This window comes from Camelus bactrianus, chromosome X (assembly GCF_048773025.1).
Source record: "Camelus bactrianus isolate YW-2024 breed Bactrian camel chromosome X, ASM4877302v1, whole genome shotgun sequence".
NCBI classification, from domain to species: Eukaryota; Metazoa; Chordata; class Mammalia; order Artiodactyla; family Camelidae; genus Camelus; species Camelus bactrianus.
The window spans coordinates 59,225,006-59,248,389 of record NC_133575.1 but is presented as its reverse complement, the minus strand read 5'-3'; the positions used below and the strand labels follow the sequence as shown (position 1 = coordinate 59,248,389).

Genomic DNA, 23,384 nt, shown 5'->3' with positions numbered 1-23,384 from the left:
GGAAGAAGAAAACTCCTGAGCCATTACTGATTTCAAAGATAGTTGTCCCCAAAAAGCAGGACTCCTTTCCAGGGTACCAGCTGCAAATGTTAACAGATTCTCTTTGGCCCACCTTTTAACCACCTTTCCCGTCTATATACTATAATCTGTGGAAGCCATCATTATGGACAGCGACTGGGAGACTGGGGGGAAAGGGAATAGGGGAAGATGAGAATGAAAAATGAATTAAAGAAACATTTCCAACCCAAAGAGAAAAAAAATCCCATGGACAACTCAATCTTATCCTCACTGTTAGGCACAGAAAATTTACAGATGTATCAAAAGTAATGCCTTTGAAATTTCCTTGGCATAATCCTAAATACTAAAAACACACAGGTATTGAAAAGGGAGACAAAAGACAGGAGGCTGGAATTGACTTACATTAATGGAAAAACCTGACTGTGTATCAAAGTCACTGCTCTGACGAGTAAGTGACCGATACTGCTGGTATACATCATCACCCATGTCTTGCAGGAGCTGGCCAACCTCTTGAGTCATACCCCCTGGTTTAGGATCAGATTTGTCTGCTAGAAAAACAAAAACAAAACAAAACTCTTTAAATTGTGCAACGTTAACGCCCATTTGGTAGCTTGGTCAATTTTGTTCCAAGTTGCTACAACTGTTAACGTAATAATATTGCTAGGCTTTTATTTAAGAATGAGAAATGTAGTATAAGTAAGAGAGCATGGTCGAAAGCCTCATTCTATCACTAGTTTTAACCACAGGCAATTTACTTAGTCTCCTCACTGTCCTTAGCTATCACTACTAAGCTTAAATGAACATATCTGATATTTTGCCTAGTACAGTGGAAAGTCAGTAAGTAGTTCCTATAGCTATATAACTATTTTTTTTTGTTGGGGGGGAGGGCTTATGAGATAGGGTAAAGGTTTTGCAACTGTAGGAAAAGCAAGGAGCTCTATATGGATCAGAGTGCTGTATGGATAAAAAGTACCAAAGTAAAGACTCAAATTTTCTTGACTTATTAAATGCACTATTCAACAATTTTGGGCAATTCTATGGGACCTATCAACTAAGTATGTCCTGAATAAAATCCAGAAGGATTGGATTGGATTCCAAGCAATTCTTCATGACTTTTCCAGTACTTAAAAGCAGCACCTTAACTAGGAACAAAGGATTGGGATGGTGGTCCCAAAGGTCAGGAAGCCTAGCCACACCTTCTAATATTGTTCCCAGCTCTCTGGGCAACAAAGATGTCTTGTTTCCAAGAGTAAAAGCATTACAGAGACTTCTTGGTATTTTATTTTGAACCTACTTGTAAGATGCTATAATCGCCTTCTTAATCTTTTTTCATTCTGCCCTCTATATGGGATATACTCTCATACAACAGAACTCCAGAACTCTGGCAACCTCCTTATCATTCAAGACTTATTTCAGAAATCACTTATTCTAAGAAACTTTCCTACAGGTCCCACCCCACCAGGCCAGGTGCCTTGCTCTAGGACTCACCACTACCTTGTCATCTGTCATACTGTATGACTATTAGTTTCTTCAGAGAAGTGGACTGTGTGTCTAATTCATTTTGATTCCCAGAGCATGGGCAAATAGTTGAGTTCTCACTAAGCCATGATTTGGTTGAAATGACCCAGTCAAAGTGTCCAGCCTCCTCAGGTGGGACAGTTACATACCTTCCTCTGGAGCATGGTATGCGGCCAAGGCATTTAGCATGTCGTAGATTACTTCCTTTATAGTATCAGGAATGACAGGCAGAGGTGAGGGCTTCAAAGGAGTTGTCTTCACCAGCTGTACAGCATTAGGGCCTTTAATTCTAAGATTCTCAAATTCGTCATCTGAAGCTAAGCCAAAGTGAAATAGAAAAATCAATGAATAATGAACCAATACCTACACTTGGTTACTGATAGATTCAGAAGGGAAGCCACTTCCAAACAATGTTCAAGTAGTCTACTAGAAAACCTGGTTTTTACTTTCCTTAAATCCCACAGGATTTAATACTGGATGTTTATTTTACTAACCTTTGAACTTTTTTGTAGGGTTGTGAGATCTTTTTTTTAAAATAAAAAGTTGGGAGAGAGACTAATTACCTACCTCTAAATACACTTACCTGTACCTCCTAAGATCAAGGATATTTTTTTACATAACCAGAATATCATAGTACCCAAGGTATTTAATATGGATATAATTATATTATCTAGAGTCAGTATTCTAATTTCTTCAAATCACCTTTACCTAGATCCAGAATCCAATCAAGGTTGGTAGTTTTCTCTCTAGTCTCCTTTTACCTAGGAGATCCTTGCATTTTTTCTATTCATGAGATTAATATTTTTGGAAGAGTCTAGGCCAGTTCTTTCATGGAATGTATCACAATTTGTATTTATCTAATTGTTTCCTCATAATTGTAGGTCAAACATTTTTGGCAAGAATACACTAATGATACTGTGTGCTTCCTACTGCATCACATAAGTCACATGTCCATTTGGCCCTCAAGTATCGCTCTTGCCACATCAAGATGAGTTCTTTGAAGGCAAGGACTAGACTGAAATGATTCCTTGGTATCTCTGGCAGGAATTACCACAGGGCAAGGACCAGGGAAGCTCCTGAACTACCTCTGAAGTGACCCACCTGATAGACCAGCCAATGTCTCAATGATTGCCTAAGGAGGTTTCCCAAGTTAAGAGGTCTCCTTACAGAAAATCTCTGGAGTTATACTGTGCCACTGACCTCAATGTCTCAAAGGTCAGGAGATGGTCAAACTCACCAGTTCCTGAGCCCCGAGGGGCTGGAAGGGCTATGCGGATACAGCAGTTGGCCACTTCTGTGAAAATGTCTGGATTGCGGCATGCGGCTGGCCCAAGGACACGAAGGATGTAGTTGATCTCCCGAGAGCCGAGGCTGCCAGATACAACACCAGAGGTAGTGCTACCAGCTCCACTTGTAGCTGCTGAGCGAACAACCTAGTAAAGAGAGGGAGAACACTGCTGATTAAAGACCACTTTCTAAAACAGAACTGCACTCAAGGAAGAGTTACCAAGGATTAAAATACTAACCAAGCTCTGCCTTAAGACAGTGGATGACAGCCTTTGATCTCTGGGAGAAAGATACACCTGATCTTTTAAGTTCTATCCCTTTCCAATTCAAAAAATGTGGCTTATAAAAAAGTTACAGCATTCACTATACTGGCCCAAGTATCAATTATTAGACCAGATGGCATGTGATCTTTATAGAAATTGGGAGATGTATCTCAATCATTGATTATCCATCCAGATTATGGCTCCCAAATTTAAGTGCCAGTTCCTAACCTTCCCAAATGCTGTCCCTATTTTAAACCAGAATTGTTCAAACTTTAAAAACATGTAATTCTGACATTTACTTAATGTATAATAAATTGAAGGTATGTTTCAAAGTCAATCATCAGTCTTGGATAATGATAGCCACAGGAGATATCAAACTATTTATGGATTGCTTGCTTTGATAAAAAAGGGCTTAGATATCTTCATGCTTTGGTTCTTCTCATAAAATGACTTGTTAATCATGGAAAATACAGGACAGTATAAAGGAAATAACTCCATTGTATTTTCCGTTATCTATTTCTTTGTGAACTACGTTCATAAAGATAAACATCTTTTGGAATCTTAATGTTTTTCTTACCAAATCAGTCATGCTCTTCAGTTTAGTATATTAATCACTATTACCTTGTCTGCCAGGCTGTAATCGTAAAATAACTCCCATTTTTTAAATACAGAAAAGTGTAATTCCACTATTAAAGAATGTGCCATAGTTTACATATTTAGTCATCTGCTGGACATTAGATGTCTAGTTCTTGATATTACAAGCAATTCTACAGTGAACATTCTTGTATATGTACCTTGGCATACGTGACTTTAGTTATCAGATAAATTCTTAGCCATAGAATTTCTAGGTCAAAGGATATCTTAAACTGACAGTACCAAATTGCCCTCCAATGTGGCTGCACCAATTTCCACTCCTACAAAAAGTAAGAGTATGCCTGGTTCTCCACACCCGTACCTGCAATGGATATTATCAAGCATTTACATTTTGCCACTTGATACGTGAAAACTGCCACTGATCTTCCTTTGTTCCCCACACCCCCAAATAAAATTTCCTTTAAGCTTAGAAAGTTTTCTGTCATCCAACAAGAACCTATATTTTTTTCTAGCATTTTTTGAAGTTGTATAAGCTTTAACCATTTCAAATATTTTTGCTTTTAAGTCAGCATCCTGTCCGTATATAGTTGTTTCTTCTCTGTTGGGCTGTCTCCTGACCTTGGACAGTGTACATGCTGCCTCTAACAGACCCCCCTCTTTTGACTTTGCTCATGTTAAGTGAAATCAAACAGGCTGGGTGAAGAACTTTTTGAAGAATGTGAGATGTAAGTCACATACACATAAAGTGGTACCACCTTTCTGGCAAGCAAGGTAAAAAAATAATTTATACCTTTTGATCTAATTTCTAAGAATCTATAAGAAAAACAGTCTTAAACATGACAAAGCTCTGCACAAAAACATAAATTGCAACACTACTTATAAATGTGGTAAATAATGTCCCAAGAGAGGAAACTGGAAGTCCAGTAACATTCACACGATGGATTGCTGACGAAGAATTAGCAGAGAAAATAATTTGTGAAAGTACTGAGGAGAAAGCCTTACTAGAAAGATGTTAGCCCACAACCCTTCTGCTAATGTCTTAATGTTGATGTTATAAAGGTCTTTACTTTTCTAATTACTTTTATTATTTCTTTTACTGCTTTATATGCTTCCTAAAATGAACATAAAGCTTGTTTTCTCATGTGCACAATGGGTATTTGTAAAGAGCTTATCACAGTCATATACATTACAAAAACTTTACTATAGTTGACCCTTGAACAACGTGTGGGCTAGGGGTACCAATCCTCTATGCCACCGACAATCCACATATAACATAGTTGGCCCTCCATATCCGGAGACTGACCGCACGGATTCAACCATGGATTGTGTAGTACTGTTGATTATTGGAAAAAAATCCGTGTATAAGTGCATCTGTGCAATTCAAAGCTGTGCTGTTCAAGGGTCAAGTCAACTATACTTTTACAACCCCAAACACAATGTTTGGAAAATAGGCTCTTGGGTGAACATATGACAAGTATTCTTATAAGGGAATAATCTTTAAGACATGAATTTGGTGGAAAGTATTCCAGTGCTTTATTAACAATGTTTGGTTCAAGAAACCTATATGGCTAGAGAGGGCTTTCTAGATAAGAGCTATCACTGTAGTAAATTTAAGGGTAGCAAATGAATTTTCTAGTACCTTTAAAATGTCACTCAATAGGATTATCTACCATACCTAAGCAAACACCTGAGCACACAGCTGGAAAATTTTGCTGTGCAGAGCATATCATCTGTAATACCTGGTTATATACCTGATGATGAACCAGAAGTCTATCTGTTCTGAGACCAAGGAGAACAAAGTATGATATAAAGCTAAACCAGCATTGGACACCAAAAAGACTCACCTTTTCCATGGTATGACGGAGGGTGCAGGGATCCTCAATAATGTGTCTTAAGAGAAGGGTGACCAGGGGAGTAAACCCATTGAAGCCTGAACTCTGGGTCAAATTCAAGATCATGCGGGTACTCTTCAGCTCTGCAAACATCATGGCATATTTGTGGTCTCGGGTGAGCCTCAGGCAGAGGCGAAGGGTGGCATGCAAAGTGTCTGGGTCCACAGGGACTCCTAGCATGCTCACACAGGCCCGGATTAAAACAGTCACCATATCCTCTGTCAGCCCCTGGATCAGGATCTCCCCAATTTTTGTTTCTTCCAGGCTTGTCTCCTTTTCAGTATCTGTAATCTCTAGGGTCAAGGGGGTATCTACAAATGGGAAAGTAAGAGTTCAGACAGTTTAACCTGACATTTACTTCCATCCTCTCCCTCCTAAGTAACCAGTCAAGCACTTGTGTCTTATTAAGAGAAACATATCAAATACCAATTCTAAGATCAGATGAAAAGGTGTATAAAAAGGAAGACTGTATATCTTTCAGTTACCAAGTAATCTGATGGATAAGAAATTGCTCATGATGAAACTGTCCAGAATTTAAGCCCTAAGGTCACACTAACTTTATGTGAGACACTCCTTGAAAAATTCAAAACTAAAAGTCCATACCACTGGCTTTATTTTCTTTACGTTTGATATCCATTTCTTTGCTTTCTTCCAGTGTCTTCTCTAGTTCCTGTCCATTGCTGTTTTTAGAGTTTTTATTCAGCCGTGGTACCCTCAGGAGTGTCAGCATCACAGGACGCCGGTTCCCTGTTTCCTCATTAACCTAGGAATTCAAGCAGACAAAAACATGTCTACCAAAAAAATGACTATAAGGGGGTGGGGGTGGTGTTGGAACTCCCTGGAGAAATAGTGTAATAGGAAGGAACCCTGGCAATTTATCCCATCTCTATCGCTCACAGAGAGAAAGCCTGAAGGTCCCCGTAAGGAAAATGGTATACACAAAGCCCCGTAACAAATTATAAACTTTCCAACAAAGCAGACACCATCACCAACCACTCCCTAATCCTTGAATGAACACTTAAAATCACTTCTGGGTGGGACAGTATCAAATTGCTGGACTCACAGCCTAACTAATGACTTTAGAGGAAGACTCAGTTCTCTGAAAACTATACCCTACTTAGTGGTAATATTGTCCTTATAACACATCTCAGGACTGCTGGTTCAGGAAGAAGCATATGGAAAAGCATACCTAGCACTTTCCCCTCTTTTCAATCAAGTTTACAGCATCGAGTGAGCATGTACCTGAACCATTGTTGTGAATTGGACAGTGTATCTCCTTCGGCCTGCAGTGAAACGCACACTTGTCTCTCCAGATTTCCATGCAGAATCAATAGTGCTGTTGTTGCTTGCACTATAACTACACCAACGCCCAGAGCGGTCATCAAACCAGCGCCAGTTGTTGTTGTTGGACTGTAGGTACTAAATATAAGAGCACAAAGTTTCTATTTCCTACAAGGTTGACTGTCAGAAGCAATAGTAACTTCATCAATGTTCACTGCTAAAGCTAATCTAAGAAAAAGAATATACTGGATATTTAACGTATTTTGAAAACCAAGAGTAGTTTTCATATACGTTAATCCTCACATTTCTGGGCCTCTCTCCATAGGCACAAAACCCTCTATACACAAAATCCTTATTCTGTGATCCTCTGCTTTCCTTTTGTTTCCACTGTCTTCCACAAAAGGTAAATGTTATTTTAGATATTCTGGAACAAAATCTCTATTTCTGAGAAGGTACTGAGATGATGTAGTATTTATCATTTTTGTGTAAGGAGCATGTGATTTTTGAGGAATTGTTGCACACTCAGTCCTTTACATAATAGAAGAGCCACTCCTCCTCTGGAGACAGCACACTTTTTTTAACATTTACTTCTAGCCTAAGTTTTTGGGCTCTTTAGTAAGCAGCTCCATAAAAAAAAAATTCTAATTCCCCATTCAGAAGAGAAATCTAGCCATCAAGATCCCTCAAGAAGATTTATGACCTGATGAGAAAGCTTTATATTTTTTACGACTATCCTGCATTCTCTTCTGGTCTATTCTTGCCTCAAGAAACTAAGCAGTTCTGCCCACCATATACACCATAATATGTACCTTAGTCATTTGGGCTCTCCTTTTTGAGGAGATGGCTGTCTTTTCATAGAAATCAATCAAGAGCAACACTGGGGTGATCCACCTAAAAAAGGAGAAATGATTTACTCTGAGCAACCTCACAATTTTTAACTTACAAAAAATATCCAAGATTTGTCCCATATATTCCCCAGAAAAGTGCCTGATTCAAGCCTTAAGCCTGAAGGTCCAAGTCCCAGGGCAATAGAAATGAAACCAGGAGAGATACAGGGTCACTTACTTTGGTGTCTGGACCTCCTTTTGTTCCTTGGCGGCCTGTAGGCAGGGCTGAACCACTTCCAAGAGTTTGATTAGGACATTAAGGATGCCACTAGATTCAACCACCCAAGCACAAGGTAGCTTCAACTCCTGATTGATAGATCAAAGAAAAAAAAAGCAAATATCAACTTCTGCTCAGTATCAAGAATTAGCATGGTATAGAACATAAGAGTGAATGCTATCAGCACTGGTTGAATTCAAATTCTACCTCCACCACTTAGCCAGCGGTGTGATCTGAGATGAGTTATTTAAATTCTCTAGGCCTTGGTTTCCTTATGGGTGAAAGGGAATAATAATTTCTACCTCCAGGGGAAGTGTGATATATAGTGCCCAACACCGTGCCTTGTACATTAGTATGTGCTTGATATGGGAACTGTTATCAGTAACATTAATGTCATTAAGAACTGTCATCTAGGCTAGTTGAAAAGCTTCTGATTTATAGAGAACTTTATTTAATCTTCCAAGGAAGATAGAATAATTAAACACAGCAACACAGTTAATGGTTCCCCTTGTAGAGGATATATAAAGTGTTATTTATTTAACAGAAAATCACTGGAAGTAATTTAAATGTCCAACAATAGGTAATTAAACTAGGAAATGTCCAAAAAATGGAGTAATATATATACGACATGGAGAAATATTTATAATATAATACTGAGAGAAAATCTGAGCACAAAACTTTCTAAATAGTCTGATCCCAACTGGTTAAATGCATAGAAAAAAGACTAGAAGAAAGTGTAAGACTGTTGTTTGTGATAAAAAGGGGGGGGAGCCTCATGAGTGATTTTCTCTTTATTATTATATTGTTATTGGGGACCCTCAGCATTCGGTACTTTGCAACCTTTCCCACAAATATCTATTCACAAATGTTATAATAACAATCAGCATTTCCATTACAAAGGAAAGCCCCAAGACTGCAGACACATAATTTGACACATATAATGGACTTAACTCTTGAGTTTCTATAAAGGGTTTATTCCATTAAATCCAGGTTTTATCATTAAACATGATAAGCTACAGACGAGTCACTTGTTCAAGGTCAAAAGCCTCCTAATTCCTATGTTGGCTGGAAAAAGAACATGTCCTGGCCAAACCACACTTTACCTCAAATAATCTGCTGACTGACCAGGTAGGAAGAGTCAGATTCTATCTGATACCTATTATCTAATTTCCACATCTTACCCTACCTACCCTTTGGCTGCTAGTTAGGTTTCCTCAGAAAAGCCAAAAGTATTCCACAACTTAATTGTAATAGTCACTCTAAATACCTTCTTTTAATGACCACTCCCCAGTTCTCTAAGAACCAATTCAATTAACTAACACTTGTTCTGAGAAGTCCATCTTTCATTATCCAGAAGTGATGCACATTGCCCTCCCTGAATTCAGATAAAATTATTTATACCATTCATGTGGCATAGAATGCTGAATTTTGTACTTCATTATGTGTGTTACAACCTATCATGCCTTACATTTCTATCTTCTTCAGTGTCTCAAGTGGTAGGTATTTGATGATTCTCTGATGAATGAATCACAGGGACCAAAAAGTTTAAAGCTTACCTCAAAAAGCAGGGTTAAAAGCAAGATTCTAGTAGCCAAATTGGAGGCCTGGGGCAGGGTGGCCATCTGACTGATCCACTCTGACACAGTTTTTGTGTCGCTTGTTGTCAGGGGAAGAGCGGCTTTGATCAATACATCAGCAGCTTCCCATACCTAGAAAAGCAGAGAAGTGGCTAAGTCAAGGAACTATAGATAGAGTATGATGAAGTTTGTTAAAACATTCTCAACCTTGTAAAATACTTCCTCCACCTCCAACACATTTGCTGAAGGAGGGTGGGCAAATAGTAACATATTTACTATAGGGATTTAGTGTCTGTATCAAAAGATGATGTATGCTACTAAAGGAGCACCTCTAAAAATTATTTTCTTATGCTAGATTACAAGAAACCTAAATTCTAAGTTAAAGGAAATGAATATTTAAAAAATTCCTGGTTCATATAAGTCAACTCCACAAAGGTTCTACCAACTTATAATCTTTCACTATACCCACCCCAGAATTATCATTAAAAACAAAAATCCAGAATGTCAGAAACATTGGTCTTGTGTTAGTATTCATGTTAAGAATTTCTTGTAATGAATTTTATATAATTGCTCTTTTCTATTAAGGTTTTCATTTTCTTAAAATCACCTCTATAAGCTTTTAATACAGATGAAAGATAACTAAACTTTAGTCGTATCTTGTGAAAAAATGGTTTATCCAGTTTGCCTTTCACTTTTGTGGTATTTCCATACACTAAAGTTATATTTACATACATCACTTTTTGATTTTTTTCCTCTGTCTCTCAACTTGAATAAATATATAAAACAAGACTCCAATGAGTTAAATACATAAATCAAAAAAAAAATAGTAAAGGAAACGCAACCAAAATGTTAACTGCCTGTTTGTGTGGGAATTCAAGGTAATTTTTTTTATTCTACTTCACCAATTGGCATACATTAATTTCATGAGGAAAAACACTGCTTAAAAAAAAAAAGACAAACATCAGGTCACAACTACTCATCAGGATGGGGACTCATTTGTCTAAGCAGTTGTTACGTAGGAGAAGAGGGAAAAACATTTATTGTTAGTCCAGGGATCCTAATTTGGCTCAAGAGTGAGACACATTTTGGACATTTTAGATGAATCTAAGAAGAGATGCCTAGAAAAAGAGAGTTTTGTTTTTTTCCTTTCGAAGACAGTTTCTTTGGAAAGTAGTTAATTCATGTTTTGTAGGAAACACTCAAGAAAGAGCTAGATTACTAGAGAATGAATAGAAAATTCTATGAGTTCCACAGAATTCAAAGAATATATCCATATCAGATAAAAATGCAAAAATACTGATTTTTTTTCTTTTTCTTTTTCTAGAAATCAAGCTTTGATAAATGGCAGGAAAACCACTTTACGTACTCTCCTCTTCTGGCCCCTGGAGAACTTACCTGATTGACTACTTGCTTCAGAATCATGTCTCGATAGTCTGCTCCATTACGTTTGATTGCTGTCATGATTAGATCACAGACCCGGTACACCGTGTCCGGCAGCTCATCAAGAAGGTGGAAGCAGCCTGGCAACATGGTATCTGTGAAAGTGTGGAGCTCATCTTGCTCCAATGGATCAGCATCTTGGAACTTCTCTAAACATTTAGCCTCTTCCTCTTCCTGCTTTTCCCGAGCTTTCCGTTCCTCCTCCTCCTTTCGGCAAGCAACTTCCTGGAGGCAGGGAAGGGAAGAGTGATAGCATATGGAAAAGTTGAAGAAAGAAAGTGAGAAGACTAAGAATGTATTCGCCCTACCATATGAATATTCTCTACCTTCTCAAGCAGGTGATACATTTATCAATGCATGGTAATGAGTATGAGGACAGCCACACAGGGAAAGCAAAAGGGAAGGTCACCTCCAATCCTCAAAGCATTGCCAATTTATCTGCAGCATCCTACATCACCTCCCACAAAATCATTTATGGACAATGTCCTGCATTCTCTGCCAGTATGGTAAACTGAAGTAATTACTATCTAGGAATATACAGCCAAATTTGGCCTAAAGGGTACTACCAAGTACATTTTGGGCCTTTACCTGACAATAAATATTAATGCTTTATCTGTCTCACTCATAGCTTCAGGCCAATACAATGTAGATTAGGGATTGGCAATGTTAGGATGAATGAGTACTCCCATGTCTTTTTTTAGACTTTTAAACTTCATCAGTTATTTTGCAGTAGTAGAATGTTCATAGAAATACTAAGATTAATGTGTGAAACCTTCTTGGATGCCCTGTTTCATACTTACCTCAGGTGACTCTGCCCTCTGATCCATTGGGATATCCTGTCCCAGAGACATGGCAATTGCTCTCATCATCTGGTCCTCTTCGGACATACTAAGATCCTACAGAGAAACAACAGAAAATCCAGCAACTGCACACACCCTAACTCATAAGGAATAAGACATCCTGTGCTCAAGCTTTAGAGAAGAGAAGGGGGTTCTAAAATGCTGTTCTCTGGAATCAAACTCAATTAGGCTTACCCAGTCACGAGAATAAAAGGGAAAAAACCTAATGAAATTCAGTATATGAAGGGAGCTTCAATGTGGCCATCTATTCTGCATCTCAGAAAAGAGAGCCTCTCCTATTACTTTCTGGCTACGGATAATTTAAAAGTTCTTCTGCAAAGTCCAGTAATTTGCATGGCTGGGAGACAGGAAGCTTCTGCTCCTTATATTCTAGAGCTATGAGAGCACATAAAGAAAATACTGGCGTGGAGAAGTAAAGCACATCAGCAGGTCTGAGGGGATTAGAGCTCTGAGACAACTCACCCGAACAACTCCTCCCATGATCGGGGGAGGGTGGGTTAGAAGGTACTCTGTGGCCTGCTCCATGGTGCTGGTGTTCAACAAGGCCTCCATGGCATGTTCCCTTGTGAAGCCCATGTCCATGAGCTATAAAAAGAACGCAGGATCTCAGAACCATGGTAAAAGAGAAATCCAAACACATTTAGAAAGAAAGGAATCCTTTTAAGATGGAAGCAAGTCTTCCTAACTTCACGTGAACTGAGAGCATTTGTAAAGCTAAGGCAGTTAGGTAACACAAATGATCCTTTCTGCTTGGGGCTTCCATATCATTCCAACAGAGCTACACATTGAGGCAGGGAGCCAAGGTGATTCTCAATTCTAACCTTTAAGAAAATTCAGCTAGATGGTGAGTATCATTAACAAGATTATTCTAATTCAAAGATTGAGATTCACAAAGAGAAGCAAAAATTGGCCCCACTTTTCTGAGACAAGCTAGCAACAGAACAAGACCCTGAAAAACCAACCCAGGAAACTTACAACTAGGAAATAATCATTAGATACACAGAAAGATCTGTACAAAAAGAAACTATACATCACAGCTTTACGACATCAAATAAGATCAACACATCCAGCAGTAAAAGAATGACTATGAAGTAAAAAAAGATCCATTTCTTAATGACAACAGTGTACATCTACATACTATATGATGTCAACTATGTAACAATTAGGCTTAGAACTAAGTGATGAAAAGAAGACACAATTATCTTGTGTGGTGACATTATGAATGTCTTTAAAAATACTTTGATATATCTCTAAATTTTCTTAAAGTGAGCATTTTTAATTGTTATAATAAAAAACGTGGCATGTATATATAGAAGACACATTTGAACCAGACTCTAGATATAAAGAGAACACACATACATACACACAAATTCCCACATGAATACGCTAAATGCTGAGATTGAAATGTCAGTATCATAAGTGCTCCCCCCACCTCTAGCTTTCAATTTATTTTTATTAAAAATGAAGAAAAAAGTTTTGTAGGTAAGACTTCAGAAAGCTCTTGTTGGAAAACAAATTTGGGTCACAACAGACCTTTTCACAGATTAATCAGAAAGCAGATGAGGACAGTTTGCCTCCAAAGAACATGGCAGCTGCAGCCTACTGAGAATACTGTAAAAGAGTTCCAATACTAAATAACATGCTTGGGAGGACACAAATCTTTTACCTATTAGGAGTATTGGGACTACATTCCAACTTTCTCAGAAGAAAAAAGAAACACTAAAAGAGGAAGCAAATTTGAATCTATCCCCTAACAGGACCAGGCACTTAGAAAACCCACAAGCATTGCACTCCATCAGGTGTAAAGTCTGGGCCCTGGAGTGTGAGGCCAGCACCCCACCTGTTGTAGTTGTTGCTGGTTGACTTGAGGTTCCCGGCGGGAGCCACCTTCCTCTTGCCCTGTATCCTCTTCTCCTCGAGAACCCTCCTTCTCTTTGCTCAGTCTCTCTCGAATCACAGGTTCTCCTCGGAGGATGTGGCACAGAATGGCCAGCATGGACTCAGCCATTCGCCCGCCATACACCTTCAAGGGTTTCCGGTTCCACAAGTTCTTGATGCAAGTAAAGGCTGCCTGTAAGTCATTTGAAAAGCTGTGTGAAGATCATTTTGTCTCAATTCAAAGCCCCAAGAAGAATAAGTCAAAGACCTATAAGATGGTCCTTCCACAATCAGCCAGTGCCAGTACTAAGAGGGCCCAAGAAAGCAAAAAGAAGGGGCATTTAACCCAATGTGAAGCACCAATCTGAAGCTTACAGTCCAAGTGTTTACAATACAGAAAATTATCAAGCGGCCGCTCTATCCTCTTCTGTAAGCCAGCCCTATCTGGGAGTAGGATCCAGTGGTTCTCCAACAATCAAGTTATTTCACTAAGGAGGACAAAACAGAGTAGAATCTACCTAGTTGGCATGAGAAATTCCTCTTGGTTTCAGAATGCTGAATACTCACTTTCTGAGTTACCACAAGGAAGCGGAGAGCACTGAATTGTGGAAAGTTCTGAACACCTCCAGGTAATTTGGCAGGCAGTGAATGTGGAGACTCAAGCACCGTGGTGGGATTCACCATCTTCTCCACCAGCATTAGCCAGGCATCTAAGAATTCTCCTGTGCCATCAGGTAAGTCTGAATGTTCTAATCCCTCAGCAACAGGAACTTTGCCTCCCATGGATAGGGCCCAATTGAAAGTTCTAAATTCAAATAAGAGAAAGTATCAAGATAGAATATTAGTATTTTAGACTAGGGAAGTGGTGAGAGAAAGGTTCCCAGTCCCTTAGAGCTACGGTTCCAATCTGTCCAACACTTACTGACATTATCTTTTATTTGGGTTTTTATTCCAGCTTTATTGATATATTATTGACATACAACATATGTAAGTTTAAAATGTACAAAGTGATAATTTGTTACACATATATGTGGCAAATTCCCACCTCTAGATTTACTTCTGAAAGTTAAAACAAAAAAACCCAAAGTGAAACTTAGCTTAGAATCTTCTGACCAAAAGAAAGCAGAAAAATTATCATATTTAGAGAAATAGTAGAAAAGGACAAGTCCATTAGGAAAATATGTACCAGGCAATGAAACCAAATGAGGAAAAGTAGAGACCTTTACAAACACCTCCAGGACAGGCTTAATCCCACCCTTCAAGGAAGATGGAGATAAATATGGTTAGTTCCCAGAACATGAAAGGGTACACTCAATGGCTGTCTCTATGTATCCCACCGTCATAGGATAAGTGACTTAGAAAGTTGTGAGCTGCTAAGGCACAGAGAAAAGACCAAACTCCAAGCAACATGATCCTTACTCAAAAAGGGCATTGTGGCCTCCAGAGCAGAGAAATTTCTGCAGCATGAGGTGGTAGGGATACTTCCTCTCATCAAACAGCATTGGGGATGTAAAACCAACTGAACAGATGAAGAATGTCAGCCTGAAAGATGGAAAAAGCAAAATTTAAACTTCTCTGAGGCAGACACAGAAGCAATGGGAAATTCAAGTAGAAGCCATGAGGAAAATTTAAAGTTGCACTGAAGTGACTGATTGGAATGCAAGTGGGTGACTAGTCTGGTTATTAAAATTTCTAAGGCAAAAAAGGTGACAATTTCCACTAAAACATTATAGGAATGCAATTTGATTACAAATGCTTTTAAAATCTGTTTTAAACTAGGTAGAACCAAAACAAGTATCTTAAACTGTATTTGGGGTATCCATCTAGAGTAAACAATGGACCTCCAAGTCTTCTAATTCAGTGGCTCACTTTCCATTTAAGCAGAGAAGGAACCAATTAGATTCTGCATCTCAAGGAGCTCACCTGAAGCGAGGAGTAGGTGTATATGGTGGAGGCTGCCAAGATAAGCCCTTTGTGAGGAGCTTAGTGAGGGCTGAGGCTGTTGATCGAGCAGCAGGTGTTGGTGCTGTGGTGGTACTAGCAGCATGATGGCTCCTTCTCTGGCGGACAGGAGACCCCACACAGAGTTTAACAAGTAGTCCAAATAGCTCAGCAAGTGCTCGGCCTAATCTGGAGGAAGCTGGAACGCAAAAGTCAGAACAAGGTTGTACAGTATTTTCAGAATGGTTTCATTATAACAGACACATTACCATTAATACATGTTTATGACTGACTACTCCCTCTTACATAACACCTATGAAACACTTTGTTTCTACATATGATAATCTAAAAAGGAAGTTCTACAGGAAATAAATGCCTCTTTTGAAAGCAAGAGACAGGGAATTATGTTGGCACTCAATATATAACAAATGTGAAAGACAAAGTAAGCACTCATACTGTTAGAGGAGGTATAAATGGAAACCACCCTTGTAGAAAGCAATACATAATATAAACTAGTAAGTAAATGATACACCTATGTGTTCAATTATGAAGTCACTTAAAATGCTTACAAAGAACTTTAAAAATGCCAAAAATGTTAACAACTTAGATCAGAAAAAGAAAACCATATATATACTTATATCTGATTGCAACATTAAATGTATGGTCTCCAAAGGAAAAAAGATTGCTAGGAAAAGCATAAAAATTTAAAAAGTGTCCTTCTTATAAAAATCTTATATGGTGTTAGGTATATTATAAGCATTTCAAATTTTCACCTTTGTAGAATGCTTTTTGGTATATACTGCTGAACCAAAAAAGGAGAATCCAAATACAAACATGTAAAAGGAAATGTATAGAAAAAGGGAAAGAAAATATGTTTAAACATACTGTATTTGGGTGTTGCCTTGTTTTTCTTAAAAAATCTCTACTTTTTCTACAATAAATATTTATTACTCTTTAAATCACAAATGAAAATGCTGCCACAGCATTTCTGGGTAAACAGATTTTTAAAAAAACTTTTGGGGGGAGGTAATTAGGTTTTTATTTATTTATTTTTAATGGAGGTACTGGGGATTGAACCCAGGACTTTGCACATGTTATGAACGTACCCTACCACTGAGCTATACCCTCCCCTCACTGCCACAGCATTTCTGAAATAAACATTATTTCATCATGATCCAGAGATAAGAAAAACTAGGTCTGAATCAAAATACATGTCTTAATTATATATACGTACATATGAACCCACTAAGAAAAAACAGGCTCTACTTGAGCTGGCACCATATATCATACCCTCAAAACTCAGGAAGCTCTGAGGCATACAGCATAAGAAGAAGAGAACAGGCCTTTCTTCTTCCTAATCCATCCAAATTAGGATCTCCCAATCTCAGTGAAGGAATAGGCTACAGATTCTTGCACTGCCCAGCTGGAGGCTGGTGGTGCCCAGATTCTGAAAGCCTAATGCATTTAAACATTAATTTTGCACTTTTAAACAACCGCTTTCAGGTGAATAGACAGCAAAGAGGCTCAAAGGTAGTCAGCAAGGATAAGAGAGAAAGACAAAAGGCCAGTCACCACAGAGAAATAGACATCAAAACTATGACCCACACAGAAACCTCAGAATGTTCCAAGGTCACAGAGGTCTAACAAAGAAAGGGGAGGTAAATATTAGCATCTTGGATAGTCAATTTTACTTCCAGAAAAGAGCAGAAAGAAGAGACTCACTCACCTGACAATAAAGGCTTGATTTGCTTGATTCTAGCAGCCATGGCAGGTGTGATTTTAGATTTGCCTTTAGAGTCTGAAGCAGTAGGTTCATCTGTCTCCATAGGAGCAAGCGTGTCACCATCAAGCCCAATGCCTTCCAACAAGCCCTGGGTAGAAGCATCCATACTACCAGCAGTTCCATCCTGTTCTCCATCTGTAGACATAAGGGGGAGCAATAAGATCATGTTGAGCCAGCACTTACCTGATTCCTTGTTCTGAAGAATCCCAAGAGTTAATTAAAGTGCTTATTACTCTTGAAATGTCCATGACTTCCTATATCTGAAAAGAAAACACAAAAACCTACAAAATTGTACCCGTATGCTTCTCTCCCTGGAGCCCTTCTAAGTAGCTAATACTAACATCTTCTAATGAGAGCATATGAGAAGCCTTAACCCAGGGCTACCTTGGAAGACGGCGTAGACAAAAATGTGCATGGTGTCCCAATACTGTCAAGTTGCATGACCCACTAGAATTTTATAGCTTGTTAATAAACTCAAATTAGACATCATAGATTAGCACTGGAGAAATATATTTCCTAGCATTTAAGACTTTTATACATGATTTTCTTTGGTGTGTGCTCTTTGATCTAAGAATCAGCATTAGGCAAACTTTATAAAACACATCAAGTTTTCTTTGTAATGTTCTGGAAAAACTATGTGGAAATAGAGTTATCGTTGTTAAATGTGTAAAAGAAATTGCTGGGGGAAAATATATCTGAATTGTTATGCAAGGCAATTCTTTTGATAGTTTAATTTTGTTTTCGGTTCTCAGTAAATTATTTTACTCTTTCCTTGAGTTAAAGTTGGTATACTCTGACAAAATTTAAGATTCTAACTTTTGGTGTGGTCCATTTTCTCCAAAATTAGTCTTGCCAGAGGTTTGTATATATTTTATTAATTCCATCCCCTCCTCTCACAGTACAATAGCTGTCATATAAGTCCTTATTTGTTGTTTCATAAATTATGTCTGCTTTCTTTATTAGTTCCTTAGCATGTTCCCTATCTTCAGTAACCTCAGTACAACTTTTAAGCATATCTGTTAGGTTTTTATACATAGAATTACCTTCACTGGTTTCTTAATAGTTTATCAAGTTTATTTTCTCCCTGAAGCAGAGTATAGGTGAAAAAAAAAAAACTTTCTGGAAAAGCTGCTTTTATTAATTTTAGGTCTGTTGTATTAGGTCAGAATACTGTGCATAATTTCTGCTTATGGCAATTCGGAACTTCTATTATAATACAACACAAAAAGCTATTTTCTAAAATAGCATTGTCCAACAGAAATATAACATGAGCCACATATGCAATTAAAAAATTTCTAGTAACCACTTCAAAAAGGAAAAAGAAACATCTATAATTTTAAATAATACAGTTTAACCCAATGTAATCAAAATTGTTTCAACGTATAATCAAATATAAAAATTGAGATTTTATATTTTATACTACGTATTTTTTAAAAGATAACTATTTTATAGCACTTTTAAAGTCAGACATTAAGTTTTCATTAATTGATCTATATTTATATTTCATATAATTTACTGAAAAAAAAATTCACATACCCAAGCTGTTCCAGACATACTTAAGTCTTCCAACCACTGAACAGAGTAACAGTTGTTACATTTAAATTAATAAAAATTAAAAATTCAGTTTCTCCATCCAACCTCTGCCTGCATCTTTTCTGTTCTTTTTGGACTTCATCTTAACTACATCTACAACAACCCTATTTCCAAATAAGGTCACATTCTGAGGTGCTAGGGGGTTAGTGCTTCAATATTTAATTTTTTGGGGGGGAAGGGGGGTGGAGGACCACACAATTCAACCCATAGCGCCATCCCCTGAACAAGAGGAGAGCGAGAGACAGTGAGTGTGCAAGGAAAGGAGGAAGGAAGGAAGGAAGGAAGGAGGTAGCAAAGGAGAAAGAAAAGGAAATTCAGTTTTTTAATATTGAGTGAAAAGAGACCTATGACATACTATACCTAAGATAATCAATTATGTCAATAAAACAAATCTTCAGGGAAAAAGATTAGGCAGACACTTCCAAAATATTGTTTTTCATGGTACAGATATGGGTGATTCTTCTTTTTACTACATTTAAAAATTTTTATCACTGTGTGTATATATATTTTTACAGAGAAAGTAACTGAAAATAGTTTAATTTTAAAATAAATATGAAAGAAAAAAATGGAACACTACAGATGATAGAACTAACTAAAATTTCATAACATACCTATAAAGGACACAGAGACAGGACTTTAAAGAATTAATGGCTAGGATTTTAGTTTCTTGGAGTTACCTGATCTTTTTCCGCCCTGGGTCGTACCTGCCTTCTCATCCTTTGGAACCAGTTTCTGCATGTCCGCCTGACCAAATTCACACCCAGATGGTAGGCTGCAAGAAGAGAAATAGTGAGCAAAAAAATCCTGATAGCTCATCTTTTTATGTTGTATTTGGTCTCTGACCTACTTGGCTGACCACTATCCCTCCTATAGATAAGTTAAGATAACCTAATAAAGCATTTGCAATGATGGAATTCCTGAGGCAACACTCAACAAGGTTTCCAACCCAACTCTTTAGATCTGGCTAACAATAGGATCAAATTTTAAACACCCACCAGTACTGACACAACATAACAGATATTATGTCCAAGATGCACAAGATGACACATCTGTAAGCAAGTCCTTCAGCTAGTAAGTGGGAAGGACAATGCTATGGACCAAATGCTTATGTCCCCTAAAAATTCAAATGTTGAAATCCGAATGCCTGATGAGATGGTATTAGTAGGTAAGGCCTTTGGTTGGTGCTTAAGTCTTAAGGGTAGAACTCTCATGAATGGGACTAGTGCTGTATAAAAGAGGCTCCAGTGAAATTCCTAGTCTCTTCCACCATGTGAGGATACAATGAGAAGTCTGCAGTGTGGAAGAGAGCCCTCACCCAACCATACAGACTCCCAGCCTCCAGAACCCTGAGCAATAAATTTCCATTATTTCTAAGGACCCAGTCTGGGGATTTTGTTATAGCAGCCTGAATGGATTAAGACAGACAAGAAAGCCTCTGAACTCATTACCTTTCTATTCTTGACCAAAGCAATCCTCCAGGCTCACTAAGCTTAGTCTCTGTTAGGAATGACAACAGAGATATTAAGAGAAGACCATTTCCTTACCTGTTTGGGGTACACAGGGAGAGGAGAACAGTGCTTTCCCACACCAGGGAACAGTATAACTGGCTCAGCTTGCTCAGAACACTCAGACCCAACTGAGAGCCCCACTGGTTTACGGAAATGGAACGAATTTCACTCTGCAACCAAAGTAAAGACGGTGATCTTTGGGATGCCCTCTGAACAGTTATATTCAAAACCAACTTTTAGTTGTTCAAGAAGGGTAAGAGATTCTTTTTCATCCCTTATTATTCTCAGAGTTATCTACTTCATCAAAATTTCTACATTTACAGGCAACTTTTTCTAAATCAAAAAAAGTCTTGCAGATTCACTGACAGCTTTCTAATTTTTTTAGGTGGTGAGGAGCTTGTTAATTCCCTCTTATTTCTTTACTCCAATAAATAAATAAATCCCTAAAGCTTTGTTACGTAATTTAATTATTTTCTAAATAGTTCATAACTGTGCTCTTCATTTAATTTCATCCAAAGAATACACTTCTGCTCAACAGCATATAAAATAGGGCTGCTAAAAATATTATACCATTAACCTTTAGACTTGCTTACTTGTCAACTAAAGGTAGTAAAACTGTGAGTACTTAGAAACAAAATAACAATAAAGAACCCCCCATGGGTTGCAGGCATAGGGTCTGATATTTAGGAAATCTTTAGTATTCTGCTAATTACCATTGACTTACATGTTCTGTGGTTAAATTTCCTTCTTGCTATCTCATTACCAAGCCTACATCCCTTTATAGAAAGATTAGGAAGTAATAAGGCCAGATGAGCACCAATTGAGGCTTGCCTACTAAAAGGGCTGATTATTCATCCCTAAATGCCTGTTATTATCTCAACTTCTTTCATTCTCAAGAAGGTCCAGTTCTCAAAACAAATTATATGGTCACCCAACTTCTAATGAAAAAAATATTGAGAAAGTAAAACTAGACAGCAACTTGAAGCATAAACTTAAGTTACCACCAAACAAAACAAAACCAAAAAACCAATTTACCCTAAAACTGTTCTTTTAGCAGCTAGTGTAGGAAGAACTGCTTCGAAGCCCAGTAAGATGCCAGATATATGTCCTAGGTATTTCACTGGCTTTCAACCAACATGTTCACCCTTAAGATAATTCTTACCTGTCCAACTCTGCAAGTGTGAACAAACATCATGATGTAGGCATGGGCAGCAGTGAGCGCATGCAGTAGAGGTGTGGCCTGAGCTGAAAGGGTAGCATCAGCAACATTGCCAGCACAAGCCAGTTCTCGCAACAACACTGAGCCCCCAGGGGACTCAATTGGGCGGTGTAAGGGCTCCAAGGAGGAGAGAATGGAGTCCAACTGAAGGAGACCCTCCTGAAGGACTTTGGGTTCATGTGACAGTGTCTGAAAAAAGAAGAGTAATTAAAGCATTAATGTACAATGAGCTTCATATGCATATGTCTTTAGCAGTCACAACAAAAGAAGTGTAAGACAAGTCTCACAAATTTCAGACCTGGCCCTGTCTCTCACCTGGTAAATATGGTGGAGCCAAAATATGAATGCAGGTATGACATATCTAAATGTCTCCTTCTAGAGCAACACATTATTTCTCATAAATGAGAGGCTTTCAAAACATGGTAAGCCAATCATATTTAAAAGATTGTGATGGCCAAACTGGAATACTGTTTGTTACAGCAAGGACTCCACGCTATAGGATTAACTTCAAATTCTGCTCAACAAGGGGCAAAGTTAGGCAAGGTTCCAAAGCATGGGAATGAACCACTATTACAAATGTTCTTCTCTTCCCACATTAAGAGAGACAATTCTAGGACAGGCACCAGCTAGGTATTTTCTTTTTCTGGAGACAACTCTAGGGCCCTTGTAATTTCTTTTTGAGTCTGCAGAAAAAATCTGACAATAAACACTATCACTTGCCATTCAAAGATAAGAGAACTCATTTGCCTTTCCTATGGCTTTAAATAAATCTATCCACTCTCATACAGTATCTTAAGAGGTAGGACAGATGGAGTAGCCCTTTCCCCGCCTCTTATAAATAGCACTTAATATTTGTAAAAAGTAAAGCAAAGTAAAATATTAAATGCAGATATGTCACAACTATGGATCTTTCCAAGTCCTCAAGAAACTGGATTTCTGATTTTTATCAGAAATTACTTATCATTGCACAACCCAGCTAATACAGAAGCTTCACAGATTTAGTGCAACCCCTATAAAAATCCCAATGGTGTTTCTTTTGTTTTGTTTTTTTGCAGAAACAGAAAAATCTCTCTTAAAATTCACATAGATTCTCAAGGAAACCCAAATAGATATGAGAGAAACCCAAAAAGAACAAAGAGGTCTTATACCTCCAGTTTTGCAAACTTACCACAAAACTACAGTAATCAAAAGTGCAGTACTGACATAAAGACAGACATCAAGACCAATGGAATGGAATAGAGAGCCCCCAAATAAATTCTTGCATATACGGTCAAATGATTTTTGGCAGTTGCCAGGACAAGGGTACAATAGGGAAATGACAGTCTTTTCAATAAATAGTACTGGGAAAATTGGATGTCCACATACAAAAGAATGAATTTGGACCTTACCTTACAACCATATAAAAAATTAACTCAAAATAGATCAAAGAGCTGAAACTACAAAACACCTAGAAAAAGCCATAGGATAAAAGCTGCATGACATCGGATTTGGCAATGATTTCTCAGATATGACACTAAAAGCACAGGCAATGAAAGTAAAACAACAATAAAACTGGTCTTCGTCAAAATTAAAACCTTTTTTTGCATCAAAGAACACTATCAAAGGAGTGAAGGTAACCCATGGAATGG

General features: G+C 37.9%; 1 protein-coding gene across 3 annotated transcripts in view; it reads right to left on the bottom strand.

Annotated features, from left to right (window-relative positions):
* Positions 1–23,384, bottom strand: part of HUWE1 (HECT, UBA and WWE domain containing E3 ubiquitin protein ligase 1) — a 138,480-nt gene that overhangs the window by 34,805 nt on the left and 80,291 nt on the right. For all 3 annotated transcript variants that reach the window (XM_074359490.1, XM_074359492.1, XM_074359491.1), the window contains exons 27-46: positions 21,700–21,945; positions 20,574–20,707; positions 19,707–19,801; positions 17,380–17,571; positions 15,636–15,852; positions 15,132–15,254; positions 14,280–14,517; positions 13,675–13,905; positions 12,297–12,419; positions 11,775–11,870; positions 10,930–11,199; positions 9,514–9,666; positions 7,919–8,046; positions 7,663–7,744; positions 6,815–6,991; positions 6,176–6,335; positions 5,525–5,883; positions 2,774–2,969; positions 1,686–1,853; positions 421–566 (exon numbers count right to left, since the gene is read on the bottom strand). In XM_074359490.1, coding sequence (XP_074215591.1) covers positions 421–566; positions 1,686–1,853; positions 2,774–2,969; positions 5,525–5,883; positions 6,176–6,335; positions 6,815–6,991; positions 7,663–7,744; positions 7,919–8,046; positions 9,514–9,666; positions 10,930–11,199; positions 11,775–11,870; positions 12,297–12,419; positions 13,675–13,905; positions 14,280–14,517; positions 15,132–15,254; positions 15,636–15,852; positions 17,380–17,571; positions 19,707–19,801; positions 20,574–20,707; positions 21,700–21,945 — 3,534 coding nt within the window. The remainder of the gene's footprint in view (positions 1–420; positions 567–1,685; positions 1,854–2,773; positions 2,970–5,524; positions 5,884–6,175; positions 6,336–6,814; positions 6,992–7,662; positions 7,745–7,918; positions 8,047–9,513; positions 9,667–10,929; positions 11,200–11,774; positions 11,871–12,296; positions 12,420–13,674; positions 13,906–14,279; positions 14,518–15,131; positions 15,255–15,635; positions 15,853–17,379; positions 17,572–19,706; positions 19,802–20,573; positions 20,708–21,699; positions 21,946–23,384) is intronic.